Source organism: Vulpes lagopus, chromosome 2 (assembly GCF_018345385.1).
Source record: "Vulpes lagopus strain Blue_001 chromosome 2, ASM1834538v1, whole genome shotgun sequence".
In the NCBI taxonomy this organism is placed as follows: Eukaryota; Metazoa; Chordata; class Mammalia; order Carnivora; family Canidae; genus Vulpes; species Vulpes lagopus.
Genome location: NC_054825.1, coordinates 71563682 through 71579883, shown reverse-complemented (window position 1 = coordinate 71579883; position 16202 = coordinate 71563682). Strand labels below are relative to the sequence as shown.

The following is a 16202-nucleotide window of genomic DNA, read 5'->3' as shown; positions in this document are numbered from 1 at the left end:
TGTATTTCAAGGCAACTGTAAATACAGAAATATAAAAAAGGATTGGGACCTAAGTAGAAAACACCAGACTGGTGTGATTTCTAAATATTTAGATAATTCATGTTGATCATTTCTGAGTTATAAAGCACATAAATTACGGATGATTCCATAAATAATTATAGCTACAAAAGAAAAACACATTGCAAAATTTTCAACTTCCCAACTATCACTGGCTATTCTAAACATAATTCTAAGTTAATTTTTAGCCCTGATATAAGCACAATTCTCTCCTACATTCCCTTCCAGGTTCTAATTTGGTTGGAAATACAGAACAATTTACAAGCACACTCACCACTAGAGCTTTCACAGAAGCTTTGTGAAGCTTGGGCAGAGGCCTTCTCCAGCTGCTGGGCTTCTCCACCTGAGCCCAGCTGCTTTGCATTAGCTATTTTTGAGTCTTTTGTTAATGAGTTATGGGTTTTTTCTTGAGGTTCAGCCTGCTGCATGTCCTGGTCAGGTTTCAGAGCATCATCTGCTCTCACTAAAGTCAAAGGAGGTTGTGGAGAGTGTACTTCTACAGGTTCCTTTTCTGCTGTCACTGATTTCAAATCTCCTTCATATTCTGCACTCTTTCCTTCCTGGGTATCAGCTCTATTCTCAGCACATGGCTCTATTTCTGGAGCCTCATCCTCCCACAACTGGGAATCTGAGCATTTCTCCACTCCCTCTAAAGGTTCAGAAGAAACATCAACTCTGGGAGATGGTTCCTTCACATCTACAATGACAACACTTGAATCCTCTGAAGTAGCTTCTTCCCACGCTTCCTGATCCTTATGTTCCAATTCTTGGTCAAGTACTGGAATCTTTTGGGGGGAATCAATACTAATCACACTGGTTTCAATTTCCATAGCTTCATGGCATTCTTGTTTGGGGATTTCTTTTGGAAGACACAACCCTTGGGACTGAGTTTCAGTCAGAGAAAGGTGCAATGGGACACCCTCCATATTTTCTTCTTTGGGCTCCTCTCCTTGACTTTCACAAGGAGTCTCAGGGATTTCTTCAACCTCAGACCCTGAAGACCCCTCCTCTGGATGATGTTCTTTAATTTCCATAGCTTCCTCCTGATCTAACACACTAGAGAGTGCCTCAGATCGAGTAGCTGGAGAAGGAACTGCCTGACTCCCTGAATCACAAGTGAGATCAATACAAACATCTTCCGCTACAGTCTCTTCTCTGCCTTTGCAACCAGTGGCTAAAATACTAATGTCATCTCTGGTTTCTGTATCATCCCCCTTCGTTTTATCATTCTGATTCAGTTCTACTTGGCCATCTTGTGCTGGATTCATCAGGATATTATCGTTTCCAGCAGGAACAAGTTTAGAATTGAGAACTGGAGACATAGGTTCCGTATCCTCAATCTGTGTGTTTTCTCCATCTTCATCAATCCTATGAGAACTCAAGCTCTCCATCTTTGGGGACTGACTATATTCACTTGTAGAAAGCATCAACTTACAAGAATCACCTGTCAATGACAGCCCAAGATCCTCAGTGGTATTCTTTGGTTCAATCTCTGAAGTTTTAGAACACTCAACAGTCAAAGATGAACTGTGCAAATCTCCACCTTTCTTTCCATCATTTGATCGTTCTTCCAAACTTGGAGATGGAATGAAAATGTCCTAAGGAGAAAGAAAAAGAAATAAATCTATTTCTTCAAAATATTTCTCTTGTGTCTTTGAATTCATCTAAAGTTTCTCAATCAATTGTTCAAGAATTACAGAACTCTAGGGCCATAATCTCAGAAATACAAAGTTCATAAATCCCCAGTCTGCAACAACACAGGTCACTTTAATCTTTTTCCTGTGAACCACTAATTTATAATAAGCATAAGATAAACAAAAACAATGAAGTATTAACTTTTCCTTCTAAGGGTAGGAACGCCCTTAAATTTAATTATACATCACCCAACTCCTAAAAATACGTCATTTATCTGACGGGCTTTCAATTACATAGTAATCATAAGAACAAATGCTTACACAGCCCACTTCAGTGCTCATAATGTGGGAATATATACTTATTTTACTTCCTACTATTTCAAAATATTCATTCATAAAATATTCATAAAATAGATGTTAAAATCCAAAACCAACAGTATCATCAGTCAACTAGACACCACTACATACCAACAAAGATGGCTAAAGTTAAAAAGACTATATCCTGTTGGTGAGATGTGGAACAACTGCAACTCTCATTTGCTGCTGATGGAAAGGCAAAATGGAAAAGAGTCTGACAGCATCTTAACAAAGTTAAAGAACATTACATATGACCTAGAAAATTCCACTTGTTAAGTATTTACCCTAGAGAAATAAAATCCTATGTCCACACTAAGATGTGTATGCAAATGTTTATAGCAGTATTATTTATAATAGTTCAAAGTTGGAAGCAACTCAAGTGTTTGTCAACTGGTGAATAAAACTGTGAAACTGTGGATATTTATATTATGGAATAGTACTCAATGAAAAGGAGTAAGAGGTTAATACATCTAACAATACGAATGAACATCAAAAATATGGTAGCTAAAGAACTAGAACATAAAAGACCATATACATTTTATGATTCCAACTATACGAAATTCTCAAGAAAACCCAAAACAATAGCGACAGAAGGCAGACGAATGGTTACCTAAGGTTGAAGAGGGAATCAGGAGGGTAGTGAACAGCAAAGGATTATGAAGAAACTTTTTAGTGTGAGGAAACCGTTCTACACTTTGATGGTGGTGGTGGTTACACATTTGTAGACAACTACTAAAATTCATCAATCTATCCACTTAAAACAGCATTTTATTTTAAATAATACCTTAACATAAAAAAAAGTAAATAAGCCAAAGCTTAGGCATGTCGTTGTGTAAGAACTTAATTTTAGTGTGTTGTTTTGCCTGATATAAATGCTATTAAAACTAGACATTGCTGGTAAGGCATTAATTGCCTATGATTTTTAAAGGAAAGAGAAATCAATATAGGCTGCCAAACATTCTGTATATTTCATAACTGCTGATATTTCAATGTCTAGTATTGTTTACCCTCTCAGATTATAAAAAGTCATAAATTTGAGACTCTGAGGTATGGCTAAGCTCCATATATGTATAGTGGTTTAATATTTCTAAATGGCACTAGGACAATAAACAGCCTTAAAACTTCATATACCCCTTTGCCCAATAATTCCATTTCTGGGAAATGATCTGATGGAATTAGGACTTAGGTACACTACTGTTCCACGCAAATTTATTATTTAGAATAGGAAACAAAACACCTTAAATGTCTACTAATATGAGATTCATTTAAAGATTTTTTTAAGTAATCTGTACACCCAACATGAGGCTCGAACTCAAAACCCTAAGATCAAGAATCGCATGCTCTTCCCACTGAGCCAGCTAGGCACCCCAAGAGATTCATTTAAAAATTATGATACAGGGGATCCCTGGGTGGCTCAGCGGTTTCATGCCTGCCTTTGGCCCAGAGCGCAATCCTGGAGTCCTGGGATCAAGTCCTGCATCAGGCTCCCAGCATGGAGCCTGCTTCTCCCTCTGCCTGTGTCTCTGCCTCTCCCTCTCTCTCTCTCTCTCTCTCTCTCTCTCTCTATATATATATATATATATATATATATATATCATAAATAAATAAAAATAAATCTTTAAGACAAAAAAAATAGAAATAAAAATTACGATACAAAGTATTCCATCGTGTGTGTTATATACATAAAATTACAGATGAATATTAAGAGAAAAACATTCAGGCTACACATCAAATAGAAAGTTTCTATTTCAGTTTAAAAAAAATTATGTGAATATGTATTTTACTATAGTCTTTTTATACATGCCTATACGATTTTCATGTGTTCTCACATTAATAAACATATACATAAAAAGGTTAAAAGTAGTTATTTCTGAGATAGGATAACTGATGATCTTACTTGCATTTTTTTAAAAAAACATTTTATTTATTTATTCATGAGAGAGACAGAGATACAGGCAAAGGGAGAAGCAGGCTCCCCATGGGGGAGCCAAATGCAGGGATAATCCTAGGACTCCGGGATCACAGCCAAAGGCAGATGCCCAACCACTGAGCCACCCAGGTGCAAGTGCATATATATTAGACATTCTCTATAAGAAATAGTAATTTTTTCTTACTGCAAAAAACAGATCATTTTACAGAGGCTCATGTAGAAAAACACTGCTAATAAACTACAAATATCTTTTATGTGAAATTCACATAACAGAAAATTAAACACTTCAGAGTGAACACTTACTTACAATTCAGTGCAACCACCACCACACCTATCTAGTTCAAAAAATTTTCATCACCCCAAAGGAAACCACATTATCTAGTAAGCAGTTGCCCGCCCCTCCCCCCCATTAAATATCTTAGAAGCATTATCAGAATAAACACTGGTGTGATTTCATTTTCTACAAGATTTTTATTCAATATATGTAGAACTTCAGTCAGGCTAACCAGACTATCAACAACCTGTATTTGTAAAGACTGCCTGGATCTAGCCTCTGAGTGTCTGGCACATAATAATCCATAGTGCTGAGACTCCCTGGAAGCTGGGTCAGAATACCTGAGCTAAGTGAACAGAAACTCCCCAGGGCTCTGATATAGACTGATGGAGAATTGTCGGACTACTCTCAATGTGAGCCCATCTTTAAGTCTAGATTCAATACAGACATAAATCCATAGTATCAAACCAGTCAAAAACTGGTCTCACATATGCAGAGTTCCAGAGCTATTCATACAGTCCTCTATAATCTGATTTGTCATCCCCTAAATTAATATGTATATCAAAAATGAGGAAAGTGTTAAGTATCAAACTATGTTTTGCTAACCCTCTCTCCATCCATTCTATCCTAGTGAAGGGTCAAAGAGGCTATGCAATTAAATATATATTAAAAAAGAAAAAAAAATAGACAAAATTACCTTTATCCCAGTCATCTTTTGATCAATATTTATCTCATAAATATTTAGATCTTATAATATCAAGGTTGACTTGGACTCCAGGAATCAAGGTACAGAAGAAATAACAGATGTGCAAAGGTTAGCCATTAAGAATAAAACGTAAGAAGTTTGACAGATAAGGACAAAAAAATTAAAATGGTGGATTTAATACACACATTTACTTTAACTCTTTTCCAAAACCCCACTAAGCAACAGTAAAGGAAAATTTTTTTTAATTTTGATTTTTCAAGAAAAAGAACAGAAGAAAGATAACTGCAGCAAAATTTTGGAAGAGTGATCATCTATTTGACAGACTAGCGAAAGCTGAATTCTAAGCCAGCAATGGAGACAGCCAAGAAGCAACCCAAATTACACCACAGAACCACCATGTCCAAAAAAAGATTCAAGACTTGGCAGCATCACCAGGTGACTCTGGAAATGGTGGTGAGGGCGGAGCCAAAAACAGGAGGACTGGTTGAAAAGCTACTTAAGAAGCAGTTCAGGGGTGCCTGGATGGCTTAGGCGGAAGAACATGTGACTCTTGACCTCTGAAATAGTGAGTTCAAGCCCCACTTTGGGTGCAGAGATTACTTAAAAAAAAAAAAAAAAAAAAAAAAGAAAGAAAGAAAAGGCAGCAGCAGCAGTTCACCTCTCAGATCCTCACTCCCTGACCTTCCTCTGCCCTGGAGTAAAATAAAGCTTCATGAAGAGAAAGAGGCACAATTATTAGAAAGTGAAAACACAGAGATTAAGTGAAAATTTACATATTGAAAGGAACCTGCACCTGCCTCTCAACACCCCAGCACCCCCAGCCCTCTTCCATCAATAGATTTCTAGAACAATGGCAACCAGGAGACTGGAGATTAGACATTTTTCTGGAGAACCTGACCATGCTGAATCAAATCAAGATACTGATGCTAGGGGATTCCCAAAATGGCCCACCAGATCACATTACAGTGAATCCCAGAAATAAGCACCAAACACCAGTTAGAATTCTAATCAGTTTTCTGGTATTGTTCTCTGAAAGCAGATAATCAAGGATTATCAGACACTTGAGGAAACCCTCCAATTTCAAAGTCAAGGATCGAAACTAACTAAAATCTATTTGAAGAAATAGCAACTATTCCAAGGAAGAGAAGACTTCTAAAAAAACTAATAATATCCTTAGGGAGATGAGCTAGTATACCCATATTACAAGACAAAATACTATTTTTTTTAGAAAAGAAAGAACATTCAGAGAAAAAAATCGTTTCTAAATTAAAAACTCAAAACTAGAAATTAATAACTCAGAAATGTCAAAAGAAGATTGAATCCAGCAACTGCACTCACTCCTAGGCATATACAAGAGAAATAAAAACATGTCCAGGGGCAGCCCAGGTGGTTCAGTGGTTTAGCGCCGCCTTCAGCCCAGGGCCTGATCCTGGAGACCAGGGATCGAGTCCCCATATCAGGCTCCCTGTATGGAGCCTGCTTCTCCCTCTGCCTATGTCTCTGCCTCTCTCTTTCTCTCTCTCTCATGAATAAATAAATAAAATCTTTAAAAAAAAAAAAAAAAACACGTATGTCCACACAAATACTTCTCCATGAATGTACACAGAATTATTCACAATAAGCAAAACTGGGAAACAACCCAAATGTTCATCAACTGATAAATGAGTAAAATGTATTTTATAAACAGAATGTAGTAGTATTCAGGATAAAAAGAGTTCTGATACACACCACAATGTGAATGAACTGTGAAAACGTGCTAATTTGAAGAAACCAATCACAAAAGACTACCTATTATAGAATTCCACTTATAAAATGTCTAGAACAGGCAAACCTATGGAAACATGGAGTAGATTAGTGTTTGGCTAGGGATGGGGAAAATAGGAACGACTGCTAATGAGCATGGGGTCTTTTGGAGAAGGGGAGAGATGAAAATGTTCTAAAATTAGATTGTGGCAACTAACTGCACAATTCTGTGAATATACTAAAAGCCACTGGAATATACACTTTTAAAAAAGGCATCGGGATGCCTCGGTGGCTCAGCGGTTGAATGTATGCCTTGGGCTCAGGGTGTGATCCTGGAATTCCGGGATCAAGTCCCACATCCGGCTCCCTGCATGGAGCCTGCTTCTTCCTCTGCCTAGGTCTCTCTGTCTCTCTCATGAATAAATCAATCAAATCTTAAAAAAAAAAAAAAAAAAAGGTAAACATGTGAATTATTATCTCAATAAGGCTGGTTTTTTTAAAGATAGTTGAGGAAATCACCCAAAAAGTTGAAAGAAATGTAAAATATGAGACAAAACAGAATTACAAGACTATTCAAGGAGTTTCAATATCCCAATAATAAGGGATGCCTGGGTAGCTCAGAGGTTGAGCTTTGGCTCAGGGCCTGATCCCAGATTCCCAGGATCGAGTCCTGCAACAGGCTCCTTGCATGGAGCCTGCTTCTCCTCCTTCTGCCTCTCTTTCTGTGACTCTCATGAATAAATATATAAAATCTTAAAAAAAAAAAATCAATAATAGGTATTCTAGTAAGGGAATATTTTTTAAAAAGAACAAAGGGGAAGAAATTAAACAATTAAATATCCCTAAATTAAAGGGACTTAAATTTCTAGATTGAGAGGGTTTAACAAATGCCCAATACAATGAAAATAAACCTGTGTCATGGGGTTGGAAATTTCGTAATACGAAGGACAAAGAGTAAATCCTACAAGATTTCAGTAAGGAGAGTAACAGCTCACATATTAAAGATCAGAATCAAATTGACTTCACACTTCTCAAAAGTAACACTGGAAGTTTGAAGATCGTGGAACAATGCCTTCAAAAATTAAAAGGAAAGCTATTTCCAACCTATAATTCTATATTTCTACAAACTATGAGTCAATAATGAGAGCAGAGGGGCGCCTGGGTGGCTCAGTCAGTTAAGCATCTGACTTTAGCTCAGGTCATAATCTCAGGGTCCTGGGACTGAGTCCCATGTTGGGCTCCCTGCTCAGCGGGGAGACTCTCTCTCTCTCTCAAATAAATAAATAAAATCTTAAAAAAAAAAAAAAAGGGAGAGTAGACAGTATGCTACTAAAGAATACCCTCCAATAAAATGAGAGAGTAAACCAAGCAGGACATGGAGCCCAAAAAGAATCCAACACAAAGACACATAAAGACAACCTCCAAGGACTATGGTGAAAAGGAGGTGAGTGATGCACCAAGAATAGAAGAAAACAGTAAAGATAGAAATCAGGAGTCTCCAAAAGAGGTTTCTCCAAAGAGATGAAGTTTGAGGCCCCCAAACATCCTGAAAGGAGATTGGTAGAGAATTGGCAATTGGTAGAGAGCCTAGGGTTGAAGTGAAAAATATGCAGAAAACTAAACAAATAAAATAGACTATTATCAATTCCAGAGAAAAGAAATTATCTAAACATGAAAAATAATAATATTCCACAGATTCTGCTTTGAATAGTGTTTATAATAGTGTTCATAATGATATAAACTTAATAATGGTTTAAACAAAATTATGATGTAACTATACTGGTAAGATAGAGGAATAGATAAAACATATTTTTCAGGGGCAAGGAAGGGGCAAAGGGAAAGGGAGAGAGAGAATCTTAAACCAGGCACAGAGCCTGACACTGGCTCAATCTTATAACCCTGAGATAGTGACCTCAGCTGAAATCAAGAGTCAAGCACTTATCTGACAGAGCCACCCAGACACCCTTAAAAACTTTTTTAAAGGGATGCCTGGGTGGCTCAATGGTTGAGCATCTGCCTTCGGCTCAGGGCACAGTCCTGGAGTCCCAGGATCGAGTCCCACATCAGGTTCTCCATAAGGGGTCTGCTTCTCCCTATGCCTATGTCTCTGTCTATATCTCTGGGTCTCTCATTCTCTCATGAATAAATACATAAAATCTCTCTTAAAAAAAAAAAAAAGCAACCCTTTTTAAAAGAATGTATGATATATCGAATTATAGAGATACATAACACAAGAAAAATTTTAAGGAACTGAAAGTGGTTGTCTCTGGGTAGGAGTAGAGATCTTGTTTTAACTATCAGACTCCTTTTTTGTTTTTAGGAGACACAGACTACTCTACTGGCTGAGACATCTTAAAATATAAGTCCAAAGAAACCTAAGTCATCTTAGGTTCCATGGACCTTTGAACTATGTTCAACATCACTCATTTGTCTCAAATGTTCATTACTGGCTGTATAGATGCCTCTGAAGGTCTTTGGTAAATGTTGAAGGTGAGGCAATTTCTTCAATGGTGCCTTGTTAGAGTCAGTTTATCCCTTTTTAGCCATGCTTCACTTCTCCCGGTAGGGAATACCTTTGCAAAGATATACATTTCCACATAAGTCCTGTTTAGACACTGATAAACATCTGTAACTTGTCTCTTTCACATCAGCTACCTCTTCTATAAAATTCTCCTCAGTACTCTCCATCAATGCTCACAGCTCATCCCTAAATTCTGATGATTCTTTAAAGCTATGTATGTTCACAGACAACTTTCACAGAAAAACAAAACTAAAAGACACATGGTGGTTGAACACTGACTTCATCTCCAGGTAACCAAGTCTTCACTCTTTTAACACCAGCAAAGCTAACTCTTCTCAAGTATTTACACATGCAAGGCACTAATTTAGGTACCATTTAACCTTCACAACTACCCTATGAGGTAGGTAGGTAGTGTCCATATACCCATTTTATTTGATGAGGAAAACAGGCTCAGTTTCAACTGGTCACAATGGCAGGCAGTAATGGTAGGGCCAGGAGTAAGTCTAGAAAGTTCTAACTCCAGAGTCGTTCTTAACCACATCACCAAATCACTTCTAATGACTGGTATAAAATGGAATTTTCAACAAAACAGACAAGTTTTAAAAACTCCAGAAAACAATTAAACTTTTCTTCCTACTGTCTCCTCTATACTAAATTTGTAGTATTTTTCACTACCGTTCATTATTCAATATAAACTTTTGGTACAACACCTGCAAACTGAAAGGCATGAAAGTTGTTCTCCCAAGAACACGAAAATAATCCCCCAATTAGTCTCACAAAAGGCATTTAGATTGAACATATACACACTTAGATTTGATTTAGGACCTTCAATTCACTATGAATAAAACACGCATTTATTTTTTTTGCATTTTATGTTTTTAATATTTAAATTTAGAATTATACAAGACATGTTAGTTTTCCCTTGCTTTTAGAAGAAAACTAACTTCTCATTTGAAAACTAAAAACCATCTTAAAACCCTCCATGCTGGAATGATTAATTAGCTTATGTTATATTCACTCAGAGAAATACTATACAAGTTTTGAAAAGGTGGTATGGGGGTGGGTCTCAGTTAAGCATCTGACTCTTGATTTCGGCTCAGGTCACGATCTCAGAGTCGTGAGATGGAATCCGGCTTCAAGCTCCACACTTGGTGGAGTCTGCTTCTCTCCCTCTCCCTGTGCCCTTCCCCATGCACCTGTAATCTCACTCGTTAAAAAAAAAAAAAAAAAAAAAGGAAAGGGTAGTATGAAGACTATGTAATACTGAAAAATCATTATGATGCAATGTTACCTGGAAAAAGATTAAAGTTATGTGTTCACTATAAACAACATCATTAAAAAAAAATAGACACGTGAAAAGACAAAAATGGTAGTAGTAGTTGTGTTACAGTAGGATAATGATTAACATCCCCTTCAATTCTGCACTAACATTTTCAAAAAGTTAAAGACAGTACAAGAAGTACAAGTTAAAGACAGTTTACACATAAGTGACTCTGGAAATGTTCTAAAACTAGACCGTGAGGACAGCTGCACAACTCTGTAAATGTATTAAATATCTCTAAGTTACATATTTAAAATGGGTGAACAAAAAAAAATAAAAAATAAAAATAAAATAAAATAAAATGGGTGAACTTTATGGTTTATAAGCTATACCTCAAAGACTGTTAAAGAGGGCAGCCCTGGTGGCTCAGCGGTTTAGCGCCGCCTTCAGCCCAGGGCATGATCCTGGAGACCTGGGATCGAGTCCCATGTCGGGCTCCCTGCATGGAGCCTGTTTCTCCCTCTGCCTGTGTCTCTGCCTCTCTCTCTGTGTCTCTCATAAATAAATAAAATTTAAAAAAGAAAAAGAAAAGAAAAGAAAAAAAGATTGTTAAAGAAAAAAAATTAATAGGAAAACATTCCTTCTATAATACTCACGTGAGAAAACTCAGGCTGCGATGGGATAGGAAGTGACCCAGGATTAAAGACTGGTGTGCTCTGAGATACTGGTGTTGAGGCCTGTGGTGATATAACAGGCTCAGGTGGGACAGGAGGGTTTTCTATCTCCACTGGTTCATCATCTTGGAGTTTCTTCTCAAAAGATTCTCCTTTTCCTTCTGATAACACTGACATGTCCATTGGCTCATCTGGTTTAAAACACGAAAAGCAAATTGAAAAATAAGTACTCATCAATATTACTCATGTTCTAACACCACTAGTACCAAATGTATTACAGAAATTTCTATTCCTAAAAAACAATGATTTAATTTTCAGAAAAGCAGAGATTAACAGTAGATTGAGTCACAGAAATCTAGCATTACACTTTGTTCCCCTGGGAGGAGGAAGGTCCACACTCCCCAAATCCTCAGATACAGATGAAACTGGGGTTCATCTCAGGATACCCACTCATCCACATGAAATGTTAAATTAACTAGGATCCTCTAAAACACCTTTCCCTACTATAACTCAGTTTTTCCTATTTTGCATAGGAACCTTCAGATTAATTCACCAAATTTAACCATCATATATTTTGCCACAGGCCTTGAAAGGCAGAACTTGCTCACCACTCTATTACCTACTTATTTATGAACTCATTATATTTGCATTAGCAACTGCTAAGCAGAGAGATGAATGCCAGGACAAATACAGAAGAAAAAGAATCTATCAATGTCAATCAAGCAGTGATTTATCAAAGAAGGAAGTACCAAGCCACTAATCCTGAGACAAATGGCCCAAGGGGGAAACACACACACACCACCACCACCACCACCACCACCACCTTCCCACTGCTTTCCCATAATATACTACCCACCTGTCAGCTAACAGGCTCTTCCTCAGACCCCACCTAGCTAGCTGGGTATTAATTCAATAACGCTTTTCCCCTATTTTACAACTTGATGCCAAACAGGCTTCCCTCTAAGACCACTCTCACAAATTATCTATGCCACTAAGTTTTTCACTGCAATCTACACTCACAGTATTGGCTATGCCTCACCTCAATACTTACTCTTGCTGCTTTGCTTTTCAACCTCACATTATAGTCTAATTGCTATAGGCCTTGAGTACACTACTACAGCTCTGTTTAAGTATTTTCATTATACCTTTTGATCTCTCTCACCATGACAAAGCACTTATTAAAGACCTACTGTTCTAAAAGCACTAAATATAAAAAGGCTTTAGGTTAATAATGAAAGAAAGAAAAAAAGAAAGGAAGAAAGAATAGAAAGAAAGAAAAAAGAAAAGAAAGAAAAGGAAGGAAGCAAGCAAGCATATATAGACCACAAACAGTTATGCACATATTAAGCAAATGCATTAAATCTAAAATATCATTGACAGGAGAAAACACAATATGTTACATTAAAAGAGAAACAACAGCACCAAATCATATATATAACATACTCCCAAGTTTATAAAACACTTCTTTACGCATAGAAAATACTCTGAAAGGAAATATAATCAAAAATTAATTATAGCTGGATTGCAGTATCCCGGTGATTTTTATTACCTTCCTATATGCTTTCCAAACTTTCTATAGTATTAATCATCTTACAATCGGGGAGAGGGCATTTTTAATAGAATTATTTTTTAATGTATCTTCAATGTTCACACCACAAATAGAAAAAAAGTTTTAAGTATAGGCCAAACTTAACTTGCAGTAGGATTTTTTTGTAAGATGGATTCACTTTTACTTTTTACCAAAGATATCATTAATTATGTCATGCTTAAAATTACAGTAGTCCATTTGGATACCTACAACTGATTTCAAGATAAACAGCCAGACACAAACATAGTGGCAAAAGAAAGATAAAATTTTGTCATGGGTAAATTACATCTGAAAAACAGTTAAATACATTACTCTATTTACATCACTTGAGAATAAAGACAGCAGAATATCGTAGGAAGCATGTAAACAACAGATAAGACGACAGGCTCTGGAGGCAAGCTGCCTGAGCTCAAATCCTGCCTCTGTGACTTATTAGTTGTGAAACTCTCTGTGACTCTGTTTCCTCACCTGTAAAAGGGAGATAAAAGTAACACCTATTTCTTAGGATTGCTGTTCAATGAACAAAACAAAACAACAAAGAAAAGCACCTAGAACGAAAGAGAGGTACACAAAATAGTGCCTGGCATACTTTAAGTGCTCAATAAACCATAGCTATCATACATTATTGGTATGTGAAAGAATAAAAAGGAAAAAAATCATGAAATTTACTGGAAAAGGTTTCATAATAGTAGTAGGAATTCAGAAATATTTTGAATGACTGGGGCACTCAGGTGACTCAGTTGGATAAACGTCCAACTCATGATTTCAGCTCAGGTCATGATCTCAGGGTCGTGAGATGGAGCCCATGTCAGGCTCTGCACTGGGCTAGAGCTTGCTTCGGATTCTCTTCTCTCTCTGCCGCTCACCCTATGCACAAATAAATAAATCTTTTAAAAAAAGAAATATCAGGATGCCTGGGTGGCTCAGCGGTTGAGCATCTACCTTCAGCTCAGGGCATGACCCTGGAATCCCAGGAACAAGTCCCACATGGGGCTTCCTGCATGGAGCCTGCTTCTCCCTCTGCCTGTGTCTCTGCCTCCCTCTATGCCTCTCATGAATAAATAAATAAAAATATATTTTAAAAAAAAGACAGATCTTGAGTGAGTGACTGGATATGAACTAGAACAGAGTAAAAGAGGTTTAGTTACTGAGATAAATTAAGTAAAAAAGAAATCTTTCTTGTGATTAAATAGAACATCACTAGGTCCGCAATGGATGTGAATGAAGTCAAAATTTCTACCACCTGCTCCTAGCCACTCTTCCACTAAAACTGCTTTGGTGATAGCAAAAGTAACCTTTAAAGAGCACAAGAAACAGTTTTTGATTCCCTTTCACCAAGACCTTGTCAACATGTACTGGAAACTACTGGACTATTAGTAATAAACTCAATTCTTGGGATCCCTGGGTGGCGCAGCGGTTTGGCGCCTGCCTTTGGCCCAGGGCACGATCCTGGAGACCCGGGATCGAATCCCACATCGGGCTCCCGGTGCATGGAGCCTGCTTCTCCCTCTGCCTGTGTCTCTGCCTCTCTCTCTCTCTGTGACTATCATAAATAAAAATAAAAAATAAATAAATAAATAAATAAACTCAATTCTTCACTAATATACCATTGTAATATACTACTTTGAGTTCAACCTTAAAAACAGAAAAATTTTACCTTAAGGATCTTTTAAAAAATTAAATCAACAATACAGAATTTTCATAAAAATCAGTGTTAGAAGAGCAGAGAATTGAGAACACTTTTACACTAGGTCACATCCCTGAAGGTGGGACAGGTATCAGTCTATTAAATACTATCACAGTGTTCAAACAAGAAGCTACGTTTTGCAAGGCAGAAGTGCTCCTCCTCTCTAATCTGAGGATCAACAGACAGATCAAGAGAGAGCTCACCTTTTCTCCCTTCTTGCTCTGTGGGACTGCTAGGAACGATAAAAGGGGTAGATCGGAAAGCATCAGGGGAAGGAGCAACAAGATCTGAGGAATTCCTTTATGTAAAGAGAGAATTTACAGGTTATTTTACCACAGCCACAGTTTTACATTTGTTTTTTACTTTCTAATAGCAAAAATATCTAAGTCATTCAGCGAAATCTTATTAACAATCTCCCAAACAGCTACCAGACATTGGTAGAAGAGCGATGAATAATACTTAACTATTTTTCATACCAGACACATCCAAAATTAGAATTTAAAAAAAAAAAAAAAAGAGTAAGGGAGGGCAGCCCCGGTGGCTCAGCGGTTTAGCGCTGCCTGCAGCCCAGGGCATGATCCTGGAGACCCAGGATCAAGTCCCACATCAGGCTCCCTGCATGGAGCCTGCTTCTCCCTCTGCCTATGTCTCTGCCTGCCTCTCTCTCTTTCTCTCTCTCTCTCTCTCTCTCTCTCTCTCCCCGTGTCTCTCGTGAATAAATAAATAAAAATCTTAAAAAAAAAAGAATAAAATCTTTAAAAAAAAAAAAGAGTAAGGATAAAGCCATATAATTCTAAGAGAAGTAAATAATCGGATAAAAGGACACCATGATTGCAAAGCAGAAGGAGAAACTACTACAAAATACATTCATCTGCAGAAATGAGATAAAAATATTAACACCATTTTTTGCCTACTATTAGAAAAATCAGGCACGTTTTTATTAAAAAAAAAAAAAAGCCTCTTTGCCATAACACAGAGATAAAATACTCTAATTACTATTAGCTCTAGTATAACCTATTCTCCACCCCTAAGCTGTTAAATGGAAAGAACTGCTGGTCAAATGGAGGAGCAGAATGCTTATTTTGGATGTATAAGAGTACATAACTGGGCAGTTTCTTCCTAGTGAAACCTTTGGGCTACTATTATAAAACCTCAAAACAAGAAAGCAGAGCTACCTGCCTTCAATAGGTCCACTAAGTTCTTAATCCAAAAATTCTAAAGCCTAGAGTTTGCCTTTTGGTTTAAAAAAGAATTCTGGACCAGTAGACAATTTTAGCTCTTTTAACCTTAGCCTAAGACCCTTGTTTCCTTGGCAGAGCTATTTCAGGATTACTTACGTGGAAAGACTCTCCTGAACAAGGGACCTCTGACCAGACAGCTGCAGGAGGTGCAGAGTGGTAGCAGGTGTGGAAACTAGAGAAATTCCACCTTCTTCCCTTAAAGGAGTAGAGCAAGCACCAGAAGCTTTCAAAAAAAGAGAGAAAAAAAAAATTCTAGTTGCATTTGCTTCTCAGATTGACATTACTCAGTTGTAAAAAAAAAAAAAAAAAAAAAAAAAGAAAGAAAGAAAGAAAGAAAGAAAGAAAGAAAGAAAAGAAAAAAAAAAGAGACCACTGAGTACTGCTAAAAGAATAATATGCATGTTTCCAACCATGTTCCAAGAGGGCAGAAACTGTTTTCTAGTTGTAGTACAGTCAATGAAATGGATGCTAACACAAATTCTGAGTGACCATTCAATCCCACCCTCCCTACTAAATTATAGGTTTCCTC

The 16202-nt window shown here is 37.1% G+C and overlaps 1 protein-coding gene across 2 annotated transcripts in view; it reads right to left on the bottom strand.

Moving 5' to 3' along the window:
- Positions 1–16202, bottom strand: part of TP53BP1 (tumor protein p53 binding protein 1) — a 97378-nt gene that overhangs the window by 40634 nt on the left and 40542 nt on the right. For both annotated transcript variants that reach the window (XM_041744293.1, XM_041744294.1), the window contains exons 10-13: positions 15770–15896; positions 14636–14730; positions 11140–11348; positions 332–1655 (exon numbers count right to left, since the gene is read on the bottom strand). In XM_041744293.1, the coding sequence (XP_041600227.1) occupies positions 332–1655; positions 11140–11348; positions 14636–14730; positions 15770–15896 (1755 nt within the window). The remainder of the gene's footprint in view (positions 1–331; positions 1656–11139; positions 11349–14635; positions 14731–15769; positions 15897–16202) is intronic.